At 44.6% G+C, this 19,032-nt stretch overlaps 1 protein-coding gene across 5 annotated transcripts in view; it reads left to right on the plus strand.

Annotated features, from left to right (window-relative positions):
* FAM78B (family with sequence similarity 78 member B) overlaps nucleotides 1-18,675 on the plus strand; it is a 244,425-nt gene extending 225,750 nt beyond the window's left edge. For all 5 annotated transcript variants that reach the window (XM_073643003.1, XM_073643002.1, XM_073643004.1 and 2 more), the window contains one exon: nucleotides 16,626-18,675. In XM_073643003.1, the coding sequence (XP_073499104.1) occupies nucleotides 16,626-17,148 (523 nt within the window). In that variant the 3' untranslated portion in view covers nucleotides 17,149-18,675. The remainder of the gene's footprint in view (nucleotides 1-16,625) is intronic.
* Nucleotides 18,676-19,032: the final 357 nt, after the last annotated feature.

Consider the following 19,032-nt stretch of genomic DNA (forward strand, 5'->3'; position numbering starts at 1 on the left):
ACGAAGATGTTTAGTGCTGACGATGCCATTATCAGCATGACTATTCCGGTGATTTACATGCTGGAGCACATGTTAAACAGAATTCGGAGTCAGGTGGTGGCACAAGAGGAGGTGGAGGAAGTAGAGGAGGAGGAGTTGTATGCGGAAGGGCTAACATCTGCAAGGTCCAGACGGTCGGCAGCACCAAGGCGGCAGGCATGTGAGGGTGGGGGAGATGATTTTACCAGGGCGCATGGTAGCAGCCAAACTAGTGAGGAAGGTGCAGGAGCCCAGGAAGAAGTGGAGGACGAACTGATGGGAGACTCATCAGATGAGGGAGACCTTGATCACATTTCTGTTGTGCGAGGTTGGGGGGAGAGGACAGAGGAAGGAAGCATGATTGTTACCTCGCCACCAACACAACAGGGACTTGGTGCTCCTGGATGCGCAACACACATGAGTGCCTTCTTGCTGCACTACCTGCAACATGACCTTCGAATTGTGAGAATTAGAAATAATCCTGACTACTGGGTTGCCACACTGTTAGATCCCCGGTACAAAAGTAAATTTGCAGAAATTATTCCTGCCATAGAAAGGGATGCACGCATGCAGGAGTATCAGCAGAGACTGTTGCAGAATCTTACATGTGCTTTTCCACAAAATACCAGTGGTGCACGTAGTGAATCTCACAGTTCCAACTTGCCAACCGTGGGACCGTCAAGTGTTCAGCACTCAAACCGTAACAGAACCACAGTATCTGCTGGTAACATCAATTTTGCGGAATCATTTCACCACTTTTTTAGCCCATCCTTTGCAAGGCCACAGGAGACAAGAAGTCTGACACATAGTCAACGCCTAGAGACGATGGTACAGGAGTATCTACAAGTAAACATTGAAGCCACGACTGTGTCACTGGACCCTTGCTCTTTTTTGGCTTCCAATCTGGATAAATGGCCGGAGCTAGCCACTTACGCCTTGGAGATCTTGTCATGCCCCGCAGCCAGCGTTCTGTCTGAACGTGTGTTCAGCGCTGCTGGTGGTGTGCTGACAGATAAGCGCACGCGGCTCTCCACTGATAATGTAGACAGACTCACGTTCATAAAGATGAACAAATCATGGATCCGAAACGACTTTTCTACCCCTGTGTCATCCTGGGGAGAGTAAAAGCTTGATGATTGGTTAAAATCACCCTACCAACCGTTTTAAGCTTTCAAATTACTAATCATGTTTATCTGTATCTTGACTGGAAAATAATTTGGGCTTTGTAGCAGTGTGCAGCACTGATCCTATTAGGCCATCTATAATAAGCTTCACCAGATTTAAAATTAAAAATAATTTTTAGCTGCATCTAGCCCGGAAAATAATTTTGGGGCTCCGAGATGCGCAAGACACATAAGTGCCTTCTTGCTGCACTACCTGCAGCATGACCCTCATATTGTCAGAATTCGAAGTAATCATGACTACTGGGTTGCCACACTCTTAGATCCCCCAAACTTTTCGATCAACCTTTTCATTTTAATAAAGACCAAAAAAATGGTCATTTTTGAAATTATAAGCATTAGCAGGTTGTTAGAAACTGAAATCAAACAGTTTTCAACTCAAAACTTTATTCTAGGTGATGTTACATTTTCACATAGGACCCCTTATTCGAAAGGAGCTTCTGAACTCTCTCGTCCATTGAATTTGTCAGGTTTTGGATGGTTTCTGCTTCAATTGTTTTGCATGAGGACAGAATACCCCCCCAGAGCTGTTGCTTAGATGTGAACTGCCTCCCGCCATCATAGACACTCCTTTTAATGATGCTCCAAAGGTTCTGAATGGGGTAGAGGTCAGGGGAGCATGGGGGTCACACCATAAGTTTGTCCCCTTTTATGCCCATATCAGCCAGAGATGCAGATGTTTTATGTGCAGCATGAGATGGTGCATTATCATGCAGAAAAATGATCTTGCTGTGAAATACACGGTTCTTCTTCTTGAACCATGGCAGGAAGTGCTGTTTGAGAAAATCCACATACATTATGGAGTTCATCTTTAGCGCCTTCAGGGATCCTAAAGGGGCCGACAATCTCTCTCCCCATGATTCCAGCCCAAAACATTACTCCACCTCCTCCTTGTTGGCGCTGTAGCCGTGTTTGCGTGGGGTGTCCATCAACCAGCCATCCTCCACTCCATTCATCTGGACCATCGAGCGCTGCACAGCACTCATCCGTGAACAAAACAGTTTTGAAATCAGTCTTCATGTAATGTTTGGCCCACTGGAGCCGTTTCTGCTTGTGTGAAGTGGATAAAGGAGGTCGACAGGATGGCGTATGCACAGCTGCAAACCTCTGAAGGACCCTGCATCTTGTTGTTCGGGGGACGTTGGAGGCACAAGCAGCTTCAAAAACTTGTATGCTGCTATGACAAGGCTTTTTTGCCGCTGCTCTTTCAACCTGACGTAATTGCCTGTAGGAAAGAGTCCTCAATTTGCCCTTATCAGCACGCACACGTGTGTACTGTGAATCAGCTACATACTTCTTGATTGCCAAGACACTTCATCCTGATCATCGCACAATGTTGATTGTAGTCATGCCTTGACCTAAACACTCCACAATTTGTTGCTTCTCAGCAGCCGACACATCCTTTTTCTTTCCCATTTTGGCAGAAAATGTAGGCTGCTTAATAATGTGAGAGAGCCTTCTTAAGTATTCTTGCCTTTCATTGGACACACCTGCCAAACTAATTAGCACAGGTGTCTGCAATTGCTTACAGTGATATAAAGAGCCCTGACACACATCACCATCAATGAGTTTAACTGACAAACAAACAAATTCTTCCCTTATCACTCCTAAACACTTTTTGCATAATAATTTGGAACGCAGCGTACATGTGCTTTTCCACAAAACACCAGTGGTTCACGTAGTGAATCTTACAGTTCTAACTTGCCAACCGTGGTCTGTATGGAATTGTTCAATAAAGGGCCCAAAATTAAGATAACATAGATGGGAGAGGTCTCTATGAATAGGAATTCCTAAGTATTTGATACCCTGTGAGGGCCAGGCAAAGGGAAAGTTGTACTGGATGGAATCCTATATGGATTTAGGGAGGGAGACATCGAGGGCCTCAGACTTCGCTGCATTGATTTTAAAATTTTACCATGTAACAAAGTGATCTATTTCAGCCATAACAGCAGGGATGGATATATGTGATTGAGTGATATATACTAGGACATCATCAGCAAATAGAGAGCACTTGTACTCGGTGCCTCCCACCTCAATCCACCTAATATTGGGGTTATGGCGAATTGATGAGAGCAGGTGCTCCGTCACTAGGATGTATAAGAGAGGGGACAGAGGACATCCCTGCCTTGTCCCATTGGTGATTGTGAAAGGTGATGAAAATGTTCTGACGCACCCCCTGGGCCTTGGGACACCCGGAGCCGGACCCTTTTTGGTGGATGCTGGTGGTTGTAGTCTTCGTGGCGGCGATCCGGTTCCGTGGCTCAGGGCGGTCAAACCAGTGGCGGAACTATTTATGTGGTTTTGATGTTTAAATGTCTGACTACGCCACCCGTGGATTGCGGTCAGAGTGAACCGCCGCTACAGGGCAGACCGCTAAGGCTGGTGTTGTGGGTGCAGCAGAGCGTAGCATAACTCCCCACGGGAGGAGTATAGCCTCAGGGCAGTGTATGCGGAGGATGGGGGTGATGGTGCAGGGCAGCAGCAGTAACGACACGGAGTCAGTGATGCAGTTCAGGGCCTTTACTCACAGTTCTTATTATCCAGACCACGTCTGCAGGTAACGGCTGCCCACGTCGTACTGTGCTCACCAGGTGAGGGGCTCAGACAACTCCCAGATAACTTTGGAGCGCTTCACAGGACCCCCTTTGTGTGTCCTTTGTCTGGCCTTTCTTACCAACACTTCTGTCCGGCTGCCTCGGGCCTCCTTTTGGTAAACTTGGCGCCAGTTTCCCTGACCCTATGTGGTGCCTTCCTAGCGGGTGGAGCAAGGGGCTGCGCCACATAAAATGTCAGAGCCTCCGGTTTCTAGCTGAGGGTCGTTTCCTGCCTCCACTAGTTCGGGGACCGGTCTCCCCCTTTGGCCTGACCCCTCCACGCAGGTGGATTCGGGCGTGCGGTGGCGACTCGCCCGTCCGCACCCCTGGGATCCCTTCATTCCTCGTTCCTGGAGCCTTCTCCGCTCCTCTTCCTTCCTTCTCCCTCTTGCAGGCCTGGGCCTCTGTTACTAGGCCCGCCTCCGGAGCAGAGCTCATGCAGAGCCCCTGCTCCCTGCCACTTCTGCTCAGACTTCTCTGCACTGAACTAAGATGGTGCCCACCTTTTATACTCCCTTCTCAATGCACCCAGGAACTGCTTCCTCCCTGCTCCTGCACTGCAGGGTTCCCCTTCCTCAGTGTTCCCTCCCCCCACTCCAGCCAGGGACAGGGACTGTCGTGCCCATCTCAGGGGCATATTGGTCGCCCTGCCCCACGGCAATGTGGTGTAATGCATGCAGGTGTCGGGTCCTGATCCACACTCCATCCTTATCTGAGAGTGAGATATCACACCTCTGGGTGAGGTGCAATACGTCTGTAGCAACCGAGCCCTCGGTGCTACAGTTCCATTTATCTTCAGCCTAGGTGACGTATTGTGATACAGGGCCGTGATTTTGGCTATAAAAGGGTCCCCTAGACCCCTACCCCAAGCTTTTTAAGAGAATCATATATGGCGTGCCAGGAGACTCTATGGAATGCTTTCTCAGCATCCAACGAGAGTATCTACTTACAAATTTTTAACTGCATCTAGCCCAGGAAATACTTTGTGCCTAGTAGCAGTGTCTGCTAGTCAGCGGATTATCCCGGCTGTTAAGCAAGCTACACCACCTGTAGTTTGGACACTTAATTTTTTCAAAGGAAATGCTTTGGGACCACGGGATACTCAGTGAAGAGCATCAGGAGGCACCCCAAGGCATAGGGGCTGGGACTGGCACTAGGATGCCTTGCGGTGGACAGCCGAGCTCGATCCTTATAAAAGCTTTTTAACTGCAGCAGCTTTAGTGGACGCTACTGGAGCTGGAATTACGCGGCTGCTGGCATGAGACTTGCCCTCCAATAGATCCTTGTAAATGGATTTAAAGTGTATTCATTCAAATTAGAGGGACAATTTAAATTAAAAAGCTTAGAGCTGCCTCCACCACAGGGGGGCTCTCTCGACCCACCAGCGGACAGGCACCAGTATTGGGAGAGGGGGGCTGGCCGTCAGAGTTCACCGCGGCTCTGGCACAAACCCGGCGACACGGAGGTGGCACGGGCAGGAGCGGACTGGCCGTCTCGGCTTCTCACTTTTTGGATTTTAGAAGGGCATGACATGCCTATATCTGTGTCTCCCCCTCCTTTTACTCCTCCACCTCTTTTCTTTTCGCATGACTATATGTACTTGTCACTTTTCCATGTGTTAGTTGTGTCTTCTGAGCAGTTTGTCAGCTTTTGGACACCTTTGAAGGTGTTTTCTATGTGTTTCTATGTGTTTTTGTTTGCCTGCCATTGGTTTTAACGGTGTTCGAAGGTGTTCGACGAACAGTTCGACGAACAGTTCGGCGAACACACGGGTGTTCGACGAACCGAACCGAACTCGAACACTACGGGGGTGGCTCAACACTAGTAATAATAATAATATTAGCAAATACCTCCAATTAGAAATTCAGTATAGTATTTTTGATTTGCTATGCCACTTTCCTCATGTGCAGGCTTTACAGGACCTTAGGTATCCATGGTTATGACCACTAGCAGCTAGCTAACTAACTGTCACTTTATCAGTGGACGTAACCATGGATCCCTAAGGTTCTGCAATGCCTGCACATGAGGAAAGAGACATAGCGAATCAAAAATACTATACTACATTTCTAATTAGAGGTATTTGCTAATATTATTATTATTACACCTACTACATATTGGGATAGGATCTTGGAGATTGGAATACCCCTTTAACCTAAGTATAAAGACTTTACGTACTATAGAAACCCTAACATTGCCAAAGCAATGAAACAAGAGTTTACATCGGTGTAGACAATTAATAACCAAAATCTTGAAACTGAGGGAAGATGTCTACAAAGAAAGACATGGTAATCCACTGTCAGTCCAACCCCAAATATGTAATTTATACAGAAAAGTCTGTAATCCAATCTTCAAATATTTTGGGAGTAGAAGGGAATTCATTTTTTTAGTTAAGAAAGAGAATAGGAAAGAGAGCGGATTTTAACCCCTTCATGACATGTGCCGTACATGTACGGCACATGGAATGTCTCTCCCTTTGGTGCGGGCTCCGGTGATGAGCTCGCACCTTTCCGGGGACATAATAGCTGATCTGATAAGCTGTCATGTGCACCTAACAGCCACGAGTGGAATCGCGATCCAACATCGGCTGTTAACATGTTTAATGCTGCTGTAGACATGATATAAAGAGATGACAATTTTCCTCTCAGAGCTGAAGATGGTGTAGAATATGTAGCTTCTCTAGTGGGCATGTCCAAGCACTACCATAGTAGTTAGTCCATCTATATTGGATAACTTTTGTCCTCATATCTGTAATAAAGGCTTTTTCAATTTCTGTTTCTGAATAGTGAAAGGGGACAAGTAAGTGAAGAACTGTACAGGAACATCTGACAGTTTTAAGTATTGTGTGTCCCTTGTCCCTATCTCCATCTGAACACGTGCTAGTAAGGGTCGTATAAACGCGACCAGTTTTAAAATATATTTCCGGTAGTTACATACAATGTAGGGCTTTTATCAGTTTGTGTAAGGTAGTAAATGATTTGTGGAGTTTGTCTGAACTAAAAAAAATCAAGATGGCAATTTTTTTTAGTTCTGTAATGTGGTGATTTACCTGTTTGACTGTAGAATTTAGTTTTGATTTACTTGCCTTAATTCTATACCCAAGGTCCTCCAAGTCCCTTTAACCTTTTTATTTTTTTTAGTAATTGAACTGTCACTTTATCTCGTTCTTGTTGTAGTGGTTGATAAAAGCAGATAATTGTTATGTAACCAGATACATTTGGGTTTCACTTTAGTCCAAGGTCAAGGAGGGTATACCAGAGTTTCACTCAATTGATTTCTCAAAATATCAGCTAGTTGTCTACCTGAGACCCTGACTAGCTATTTTTTTAAAAGAGTGGTTTTTATAATGTAGAGGTAGCACCTTAGTAAGATGGTGGCCAAAAGGAGTGTCTCCAGCATGTTGTCAGAAGCCTCTGCTATGTTGGAGTCATTGTCTGAGCCTTGAGTATGTCTGTTTTGTATGATGAGCATAAAAGTAGATCACCTGGAGTTTAGGGTGCATTACATAAGCTAGCGTCATTTACAGAATGTCACATTGGGTTGGAGCGGAGTTTTGGTGCAAAGTATCCATCATGGTACTCACACATGAGAATTGATTCCATATGTTCATGTTTTTACTCTTAGCTTCTGCATAAAAAAATAACAGCAACACACAAAAAATATTAAATAAGATCATGCTTTATAATCCCATGTACAATTAGAGATGAGCGAACCTTTCAACGTCCCGATGTTCGCCGAACAGTTCGTCAAACATATCCTAACCCCATTAAATTCAATGGCAGGAAAAACCAAAACACATAGACAACACCTTCAGGGGTTCCCAAAACCTGCTAAAAGAGCTCATATTAGGTACAGACACCAGGAAAAGTGGCATCAACTGACCCAGAGTACAAATAGTATAATTACGCGTCATTTTGACAACTTTTGTTACTGGACGGTCTACTCGACTCCCTTTTTTTGGCAGCCGCACAGCCTTGTAGATGAGGACCAGAAAGAGCAGTGCTCCAGTGGATGGCAAGCACTAAATCAAGTGGCCTCTCCTCCTCTTCCTCCACCTTAACATCACACACAGTACAGTCCTCAGAGGTGGCACCCCAATTACCCTTGTTTCCCCCCCACGTCACAACTCTCCAACCGCCCAACTGACCAACTGACAGTGGTGAACCACAGATGGGCGAGTCTGCAAAGCTGTTCACACATTCTATTCCATGGGTGTCAGAGGTCTGCTCCAAAGACTCACAGATTCAAGAGGAGGAAAGCATCTGCACCTATTCCCAAAATTTTTTTCAGTTTGATCCAGGGTCGGACGAAGTAGGGTCCAAGTAGAATCCAGACCCTCGCCACCAGACGTTAACCCCCGGGGGTGAAGATGAACCTGATGAAAGTCAGATACCTGAGGTGCACGCAGACTGTACTGTGCTGTCAGGGCAGGAAGAGGAGGAGAGTGACTCTCAGGGCGAGGAGTGAGAGGACAGAGAGGATGATGATGAGATTGTAGATCCCACTTGGTGTGAACCCTGAGGCACACAGCTGATTAGCTCAGCAGACGAGGTGGGGGGAGGAGGAAAACTAGGAGGTTACGTTGCGGCTTCACGCACAGACACGGAGTGATGCAACCACGATAAACACTGCATCCTCAGTACCAAACTCTGGCTGTGGCCAGCAGCGGTCGCGGGTCTGCAGTTTGCGTGGCGCTTGGGGATGGAGAACTAAACCACTACATAACAGAGGTTGGAGAACTAAACCAGTAGACAACAGGGGATGGGAAACTAAAGGACTAAACACATGGAGATCTAACCACTAGACACCAGGGAATGCAGTACTAAACAACTATACACCAGGGGATGGAGAACTAAGCCGCTAAATACCAAGGGATAGAAAACTAAATTCTTACACACCAGAGGGTGGAGAACTAAAACTCTGGACTCCAGGGCATGGAGTATTAAACCACTATACACAAGGGAATGGAGTATTAAACTACTACACACCAGAAGATGGAGAACAAAACTACTAGACAACAGGGGTTGGAGAACTAAACAACTAGACACCAAGGGATGATGAACTAAATCAGTAGACACCAAGAGATGAAGAACTAAACCACTAGACACCAGGGGATGGAGTACTAAACCACTGCACACCAGAAGATGGAGGACTAAACTACTAGACAACAGGGGTTGGAGAACTAAACCACTGCACACCAGAAGATGGAGGACTAAACTACTAGACAACAGGGGTTGGAGAACTAAACCACTACACACCAGAGGATGGAGAACTAAAGCACTACACACCAAGGTATCACTAGACACCAAGACTTGGAATCTCCAAGGCTTGCGGGACAAACCTCTGTATCTAACATTTCCTCCACTACTTCTGCCTCCCCCACCTTCTCTAGGGCCTCCACCTGCATGCTCAGCCTCTCCCTTAATGAGACACGCATTCCAACACTGCAGAGAGAATTCTCCCCCACTTCCGTACTGTGCAGCTAGGGCTCACCGCAATTAGTCAGTGTTTAAATTAATATTCCTTTGAGATCGCAGTCACACAGCTCAAGAGTTGTGGACAGCTATCCAGGCCGAGTTTGAGCAATGGTTTTCTCCACTGAACCTGGACCCAGGGAAGGCCGTGTGTGATAATGGTGCGAACATGGTGGTGGCCCTATGCCGGGTCAACCACACACACATGCCTTGCATGGCTCACGTCCTTAACCTGTTGTACAGTCATGGCCAAAAGTTTTGAGAATGACACCAAAATTATATTTTCACATGATCTGCTGGCCTCTGGTTTTTATTAGTGTTTGTCTGATGTTTATATCACATACAGAAATAGAATTGCAATCATATTATGAGTACTAATAGGTTATATTGACAGTTAGAATGAGTTAATGCAGCAAGTCAATATTTGCAGTGTTGCCCCTTCTTCTTCAAGACCTCTGTAATTCTCCCTGGCATGCTCTCAATCAACTTTTGGACTAAATCCTGACTGATAGCAGTCCATTCTTGCATAATCAATGCTTGCATTTTGCCAGAATTTGTTGCTTTTTGTTTGTTCACCCGTCTATTGATGATTGACCACAAGTTCTCAATGGGATTAAGATCTGGGGAGTTTCCAGGCCATGGACCCAAAATCTCTATGTTTTGTTCCATGAGCCATTTAGTTATCACCTTTGCTTTATGGCAAGGTGCTCCATCATGCTGGAAAAGGCATTGTTGGGCGCCAAACTGCTCTTGCACGGTTGGGAGAAGTTGCTCTTGGAGGACATTCTGGTACCATTCTTTATTCATGGCTGTGTTTTTAGGCAAGACTGTGAGTGAGCCGATTCCCTTGGCTGAGAAGCAACCCCACACATGAATGGTTTCAGGATGCTTTACAGTTGGCATGAGACAAGACTGGTGGTAGCGCTCACCTCTTCTTCTCCGAATAAGCTGTTTTCCAGATGTCCCAAACAATCGAAAAGGGGATTCATCAGAGAAAATGACTTTGCCCCAGTCCTCAGCAGTCCACTCCCTGTACCTTTTGCAGAATTTCAGTCGGTCCCTGATGTTTTTTCTGGAGAGAAGTGGCTTCTTTGCTGCCCTCCTTGAAACCAGCCCTTGCTCAAAGAGTCTCCGCCTCACATTGCGTGCAGAAGCACTCACACCAGCCTGCTGCCATTCCTGAGCAAGCTTGGCACTGCTGGTAGTCCGATCCCGCAGCTGAAACAGTTTTAAGATACGGTCCTGGCGCTTGCTGGTCTTTCTTGGGCGCCCTGGAGCCTTTTTGACAACAATGGAAGCTCTCTCCTTGAAGTTCTTGATGATGCGATAGATTGTTGACTGAGGTGCAATCTTTGTAGCTGCGATACTCTTCCCTGTTAGGCCATTTTTGTGCAGTGCAATGATGGCTGCACGTGTTTCTTTAGAGATAACCATGGTTAACTGAAGAGAAACAATGATACCAAGAACCAGCCTCCTTTTAAAGTGTCCAGTGATATCATTCTTACTTAATCATGACTGATTGATCGCCAGCCCTGTCCTCATCAACACCCACACCTGTGTTAATGGATCAATCACTAAAACGATGTTAGCTGCTCCTTTTAAGGCAGGACTGCAATGATGTTGAAATGTGTTTTGGGGGTTAAAGTTCATTTCTGGGCAAATATTGACTTTGCAAGTACAGTAATTGCTGTTAAGCTGATCACTCTTTGACCTTCAGGAGTATATGCAAATTGCCATTACAAAAAATGAAGCAGTAAACATTGGAAAAATTACTATTTGTCTCATTCTCAATACTTTTGGCCATGACTGTACAGCAATTTCTCCGCCACTATCCCGGCCTGGATGCGCTGCTGCAGAAACCATGGTTGCTGTGTGCTCACTTCCTTCGTTTGCACCCAGCGGATCATCGACTTGCATCACTACAGAGATTTTTCGACCTACCAGTTAACTGGTTTATATGCAATGTCCCGACATGGTGGAATTCCACTCTGCACACGTTGCAGCGACTGTGGCAGCAGCAACGAGCCCTGGTGCAGTATGTCATTTTGCATAGCGTGGTGAAAATCACACTTGCAGAGTGGGCACAAATGAAGGACCTCTGCACCCTTCTGCACAGTTTCGAAATGGCTACTAAGATGGTTAGCGCTGACGATGCCCTCATCAGCATCACTATTCCAGTCATCTAAATGCTGGAGAACACTTTGAATAAACAGAAACACAATGCACAAATACCCTGTTGTGGTTTATTTATTGCAGGGTATTTGTGTACTGTGTTTCTGTCTTTATTTTTTTTCTGTTTAATGGCCATGTGAGAATATGCTCTTACATGCTACATGCACACCAATTTAGAATCCAGTTTATTTCTTCAGGTTTTTTTGAATAGTCTGCTGGAGGAGGTGGTGGTCCCAGAGGAAAAGGAGGAAGCAAAGGGGGATGCGGAAGGGATAGCAATATCTCTAAGTTCCGGATTGTTGTTGCACAGGCGGGTGCCATGGAAGGGTAGATTACAGCGATCAAGGAGGGCTCATGGTACCAGACAAACTGTTAGTGAAGGTGCAGGAGGGGAGGAACAAATGGAGGAGGACAAGGTGATGGGCACGCAACAGTCACTAGATGAAGAGGATAATGATCCCCTCTCTTTTGTCTGTGGTTGGTGGGAGGGGATGGAGGAAGCAAGCTTGAGTGTTACCCCGCCAACAACATACCATGGACTTGGACCTCATGGAGGCGCCTGACACATGATCGCCTTCTTGCTGCACTATCTGCAACATGATTCCCGTATTGTTAGGATTAGAAATCGTGCTGACTACTGGGTTGCCACTCTGTTAGACCACAGTACAAGAGTAAATTTTACCAGATATCTCCCCCCTGGAAAAAGACGTGCCCATGCTGAAGTATAGAAACATGCTTGTAGACAATCTTAAGAGTGGTTTTCCCCAAGACAGCAGTGAGGCACAGAGTGTGCATTGCAGTTCTAGACTTCCAACACCGGGAATGTTGAGTCATCAAAAACAATAGCAACAGCAGCAGTGTAAGTGGCAGAAGCAATTTCTGTGAGTCTTTTCACACATTTTTAGACCAGCCCATTCACCAGCGGCACAGAGTACAAGTCTGACACATAGTGAATAACTGGAGAGCATGGTGCAGGATTATCTTGAGCTCTATTTCAATGCCATCAGGAGGGGTTTGGACCCTTTTGCATTTTGGTCTTCAAAAATGGAAGAGTGACCTGAGCTTGTTTGTCACGCCTTGGAGGTTTTGTCATGCTCGGCAGCCAGCGTGTGACTATCCCCTGAAAGTGTAGACCACCTAACTTTCATCAAGATGAACAAGTCATGCATTTCCAATGACTTTTGCACCCCAGTCTCAGACTGGGCAGACTAGGTGATGGTACCGTTTTTAGTGTACTGCATTAATCTCGTGTTACTGCAGTCTGTGATACCTTTGTGGTGGCTTCTGTGCCAGCTGTTGCTGCTGCCTATGTTACTAACAATTTTTTGAAATGTGAAGACTCCAAGTTGGGTCTCAATCTGGCGAGTTGCCTGTAATGAAAGGGGTGTCAGAGCCCATTATACTATTTCTTCTCTGGGGAAATTGATGCCACTTTAATGGTGTGTGGCAATAATTTTTTGAAATGTGGAGACTCCAAGTTGGGTTTCCTTCATGTGTGTTGCCTGTAGCAGTAAAGCTCCCAAACCGGCAGGCCTGCACTTACTTTCAGTCAACTGCCTATTTTACTATCCTTAAATTTTTCTAGCAATAGTAGTCTACATATCTGATATTTGTGTCACCTAGGTAAGACTGAGCAGAAAAGCAATTTGAGCTGTTGCATGAGGTATCAGGGCTCCCAGCACTACTGGCCTACACTGGTCACTCACTCACCTCTTAATTTGATCTTAAATTCAAAGATGTAAATGCTGGCCCAGACCCTGTCTCATGCATGGTCCATGCCTGACTTCTGCTGTGTCATTATAAAATTTCTACTCTGGGTCAATTTATGTCACTTTTCCTAGTGTCTGCTCCTAATTTTTGGAAATGTTTGGACTCCAAGTTGGGTCTCCGTCATGTGTGTTGCCTGAATTTGGCAGGGCTCTCAGAGCACCATGCCTACACCTGTCACACATCCACCTGTTGCTGATCAATGTTTAAGCTAGAAATGCTGGTCCAAGGCCTGTCCCAGGCCCTATCCCATGCATCCATGTTGCGCAATTATACTATTTGTACTCTGGGTCAATTGATTCCACTTTTCCTAGTGTCTGCCCATAATTTGAGCTGTTTGGGCCGCTTTTGGCCCCCCCTGAAGGTCTGAACACCCTGTCAGACATTGAGTTTTTCAAGGAACGGGTGATGTTGTCTGCAACATGATGGTGTAGCGCAGGCACAGCTTTCTCAGAGAAGTAATGGCAAGTGGGCAACTGGTACTGGGGGACTGCGACGGCCATCAGATTTCATAAACCGTGTGTATCCACCAGGTGAAAAGGCAGCATTTTCGTGGCAACAGATTGGAGATGGTAAAGTTCAAGCTCTTAGCTTTGGCATTTGTAGGAAGAAACAATATTTACGTAACCACAACTGCGGGACCGAGCTCTTGCTGGACCACATAATTAGCACAAAGGATTTAGATGCTGAAATGTGGACAGGTGTCTGGACCACACAATTAACACAAAGGATTGATATGCTGCAAGGTCGATTTGACACAGGATCTTATCTCTCTGAACTAGCTGATATAAACTGCCTAACTATCTGACTACTTACAGCAGCAGCTGCAGCCTCTCTGCACTGTTAGGCTATGTGCCCACGATGCAGAAATGCTCAGGATTTTTTCCTGAGCATTTCTGCATCTCCCTGGCAGAAAAAACACATGCGGATTGTACATGCATTTTTCCTGCCAGGGACATGCGAATGCGTTCTTCACATGCATTTCTGCATGCGGGTTGTCAAGCGCTTTCCAAGCGATTTTAGCATCACTTGGAAAGTGCTTGGCAACTTGGTCTCACTATATAAATCCATGCAACCGGCATGGATTTATATAGTGTGACCTTAAAAAATATTTCAAAATAAAAAAATAAACCTATACCTACCTTCTGATGGCCCCCGGAGTCTTGATTCGCTCCGTCCTGGCTTGCCGGCAGCTCGCGGTACACTACACTGAAGGACCTGCCGTCACATTACTATGACGTCAGCGCAGGTCCTTCAGTCCACTGCGATCTGCTGGCAAGCGAAGACAAACACCCCGCGGGCCATCAGAAGGTAAGTATAATATTTATATTTAATTTTTTATTTTATTCTTTTTTTTACAGGTTCTATGGTACCCGGGTCCGGAAGAGAGTCTCCTCCTCTCCAGACCCGGGTACCATCTGCACATTGAAACGCATGGAATGCGCATCTACAGATGCAGTGATGCAGAATCCATGCAAGTCAATGGCCGCGAAAACGCAGCGCTTCCGCAAAATAATTGGTAGTGCTGCGTTTTTTTCCGCAATGTTAATCCGCAGCGGAAATTTCCGCAGCATGTGCATAGCACATGCAGATTATCATTGGGGAACATGGCAGGCCTTCTACCATGCGTTTTTTAAGCATTTCTGCAGCGTTTTTGCCGCTGCGGAAATGCTTAAAAAACGCATCGTGGGCACACAGCCTTATACCTACAAAATGGTGCCAAAGCCACATGTTCACTTTTTATATGGAGAGGGACATATGACTTCGGCAGCCAATGACACAAACCCTTGTATCTAGACGTTGTGGATGGTTTCTGCACCCTTATTGGCTGCCGGAATCTCCACACATTAAGTTAATAAAAAAAATAAATAGCAGTCCACCGCCACTTTGACCTCTCCCCACCCTCTCCCCTCATCGTATACGCCCCCCACCCCTCACCAAAGTCCTAACAAAAGCATTAGGGGAAACTCGATAATTTACAAAACTTTGGCCCAATTTTGCCAAACTGCTCGGGAATCTGAACACTAATCCGAATGTGCAATGTCTGATGATCATAGTTACTACTGCCAGAATGTAAACTGTGTCTTTAGATCAGGACTGAGCAGCACGATGTGTCTGTTTTTTTTTCACAATACAGCTAATAATACATAATACGTATAATAATACATAATAGAATAATAATATGTAATACAATACATATTATATTGTGGTATGCTTTATCTACCTAGTACAGGGGTAGGGAACCTCAGTCCCGCGGGCCGTTTACGGCCCTTGATGACCTATTGTCTGGCTCCCAGGCAGGTTCCTGGCGACGACAGTGCTTGGGCTGGCAGCTGTGTTTTGACGGGCCTTTTACTTTCTTGTTCTGTGAGCACGCACAAACAGTATTCAATACTGTTCAATACAATAATGAAAGATTATGTCCTGACACCAGTGCCAGCATCAGGATGTACTTTGTGGGCAGAGTTAGATTTGTATGGCCCCCGAAGGATGGTATAAATATCCAAATGGCCCTTGGCAGAAAAAAGGTTCCCCACCCCTGACCTAGTATAAGGGAGAAGGTATAGGATATTTCTCCTGGACCTTTACACATAGTATCTGCTTTTAAAAGCAGCTCAAGATTTCCATCCAATGAGCAGGGGAACACGTCCAGTGTTGGACTGGACTGGGTTGGCAAAGGTCTGCCAGTAACATTGATTCTTGGGGCCCACTGTTCAGCTTCATGCAAAAACAACCTGACCCTAGTACACAAATTAATTTTTGCTTCTATGTAATATTAATTTGGCTAGTCTAGCTTGTTTAATGAATGATTATATGATTCCCTTTTTAGCAAATTATTAATCAATTGTAATAGCACTACTCATTAGCACTCCTTCACAGGGGCCTACGTGAGGATTCTCTTGTTCCCCTGTGGGCCAGTCTGAGCCTGTATGTGTCTGGGAGTTTGAGAATCAATACAGCCTACCAGAATTTGCGCCTTTGAATCATGTGTTAAGAAACTGGGCATCTGTTTAATGATCATTGAGATTGTCTATCAGCTTCCTGCCCTATTTAATGTTTTCTGCAAGCAATGCAATAATGGAAGGGTGAGCAGAACACATTGCAGTTAGCTTTCTGTCATAGGCAGCAGGGACAGAACTCAACACTTGATATGTTACCATTAAACCTTTCACTAACCTGGACCACCAGGATTGTTACCATTAAGCTCTTCACTTACCTGGCCCACCATGGCCCTGACTGTCAAGCTCTTTACTATCCTAGGCCACTAGGGATTTCACTATAAACTTCTTCGTCCCTCTTGTCAATTGCATAGGTGTAAAGCAGACAAACTAATTGCCAAGTTCTGCATCAAAGTAAATAGTATGCCAGGAGTGAATTATATTTTCCTCAACTGATAATATATGCCTTTTTTATCTCCCTAGGTCAAGTTGGGAACTCCCTGACTTAAGAGAAGGACGGGTAAAAGCCATTAGTGATTCAGACGGAGTAAGCTACCCTTGGTATGGAAACACTACTGAAACTGTGACCTTGATGGGTCCTACAAACAAAATTTCCAGGTTCTCCGTCAGCATGAATGACAACTTCTACCCCAGTGTGACGTGGGCAGTACCAGTGAGTGAAAGCAATGTCCCCATGCTCACCAGAATTAAAAGAGACCAAAGTTTCACTACTTGGTTGGTAGCTATGAACGCAAACACCAAGGAGAAGATCATTCTACAAACAATAAAATGGAGGATGAGGGTAGATATAGAGGTGGATCCCACTCAATTACTAGGTAAAAGGGCCAGATTGGTGGGTAGGACTCAGCAGGAGCAGCCAAGGATTTTAAGCCGGATGGAGCCAATCCCACCAAATGCCCTAGTAAAGCCTAATGCTAATGATGCACAGGTGCTAATGTGGAGGCCGAAAAGAGGACAGCCGGTTATAGTTATTCCTCCTAAGTAGGACTGGATGGATTATAAGAATGAGAAGAGGAAAACAGGGAATTTTCAAGCTACTTCTTAGCTTCGAGGACAATACATGGGGACGACAAAGTTGAAACAATTCTTTGCAGTGATTATTTATTGTGCACATTTTTGGATGTGTACATACATTTTATACAGTTTACTTAAATAAACTCGAAAGGCATTTGCCATAACTGTTTCATAGTGCCTGTGGCCAAACAGAAGTAAAAACAGATGTTCAGTTGATGACTTTATTATCATTTAAACGTATGTATGCGGTGCTGTTTGCATTTAAGAATCACTTTGGTTGAATGCTGTTCCAGGGAATTTCTTGAGAATGGGACGACTAGTGTAAGAGAGCAATTTATGTTGCCTAACCAATACAATGCGAAATTAAAGTTTGGATGCAAAAATCTGATGTTTCAGTCTTAAAAATTCAGCGATTGAGCCGAAGATGCCATTACATATTAAATATAGTATTGACTGAGTTGCTAGTGCTTTATTAAATGATCCACATTTTCAGTATATGTTAACTTTTGAAATGCATTTTCAGTTAACATAGAGATATAGCCTACGCAAAAACATCACATGTCTTTACAGAGCTGCCTCTTGTGATTTATAGTAAAAAAAAAAAGTACCATTTCCAGAATGCAGTACTGTGAGTTGTGCATTATAATGGCCAAAGCTAAGCTGTTAGCAGTGTACCTGTCGTCAAGCTTGTTAAATACTTCCAAAAACAACTGGCAAAATATAAATGCAGGTCCGTATAAGGCCTGATGTCAGTGGCACAGCCGTAGGCTTTACAACGGCACACTGCAAAATTGTAGTTATTCTGTGTGTTGCTGTATGGTACTACATACAGTATTGTATTACATTGTATTCTCTTAATGGGAGCAATGTTTCTAAAGAAGAATATATCCATAATCCACCGCCTGAGGATAATCTATTTATGTTGGATAAATATAGGAACTCATAGATGTCTACAACTACTGTATTATGTCTCCTTACAACTTAATAGTAATCACAATTTTAATTTTATTATTCATAAATTAAAAGTTCAAGCAGAGATTAGAAAATTTGTCATATACAGTATCTTATTAGAGAAAAACACCTCTTTACTAACTTATTTGCCACTTCTTTTCTCCCCCATTAATGGAGAATTTTAAAAATGTCTCCACTCAGTCTATAAATCTTTCTTGAGTAAGGGGTAAGGGCTAAAATTACTGCTGCTGCCTATAAAAGTCTATGGTGAAGGAAGGGGAATATGTTAGAGAGTCAGAAAACTGCTATAAGCCTAAAGAGGAAAAAATGCAGCGTACTAATGATATAATGACCACACATCGTGTTATTCCTGAAGATGCAGTTACACTTTATAGCTTGTATGGAGCTGTAATACAGACTTGTGCACAAGTCCTAAAACAGCCTGCTACTTAGGATCAGTACAGTATAAATAAGGCAATGTAATTGCAAAGTTAATCCACTTTTACTTACAGTGGTGGCCAAAAGTATTGGCACCCCTGCAATTCTGTTAGATAATACTCAGTTTCTTCCTGAAAATGATTGCAATCACAAATTCTTTGGTATTATTATCTTCATTTAATTTGTCTTCAATGAAAAAACACAAAAAGAATTGTCCTAAAGCCAAATTGGATACAATTCCACACCAAACCTAAAAAAGGGGTGGACAAAAGTATTGGCACTGTTTGAAAAATCATGTGATGCTTCTCTAATTCGTGTAATTAACAGCACCTGTAACTTACCTGTGGCACCTAACAGGTGTTGGCAATAACTAAATCATACTTGCAGCCAGTTAACATGGATTAAAGTTGACTCAACCTCTGTCCTGTGTCCTTGTGTGTACCACATTGAGCATGGAGAAAAGAAA

This window comes from Phyllobates terribilis, unplaced genomic scaffold (genome assembly GCF_046119375.1).
Source record: "Phyllobates terribilis strain yellow unplaced genomic scaffold, ASM4611937v1 Scaffold_8__6_contigs__length_399053987, whole genome shotgun sequence".
In the NCBI taxonomy this organism is placed as follows: Eukaryota; Metazoa; Chordata; class Amphibia; order Anura; family Dendrobatidae; genus Phyllobates; species Phyllobates terribilis.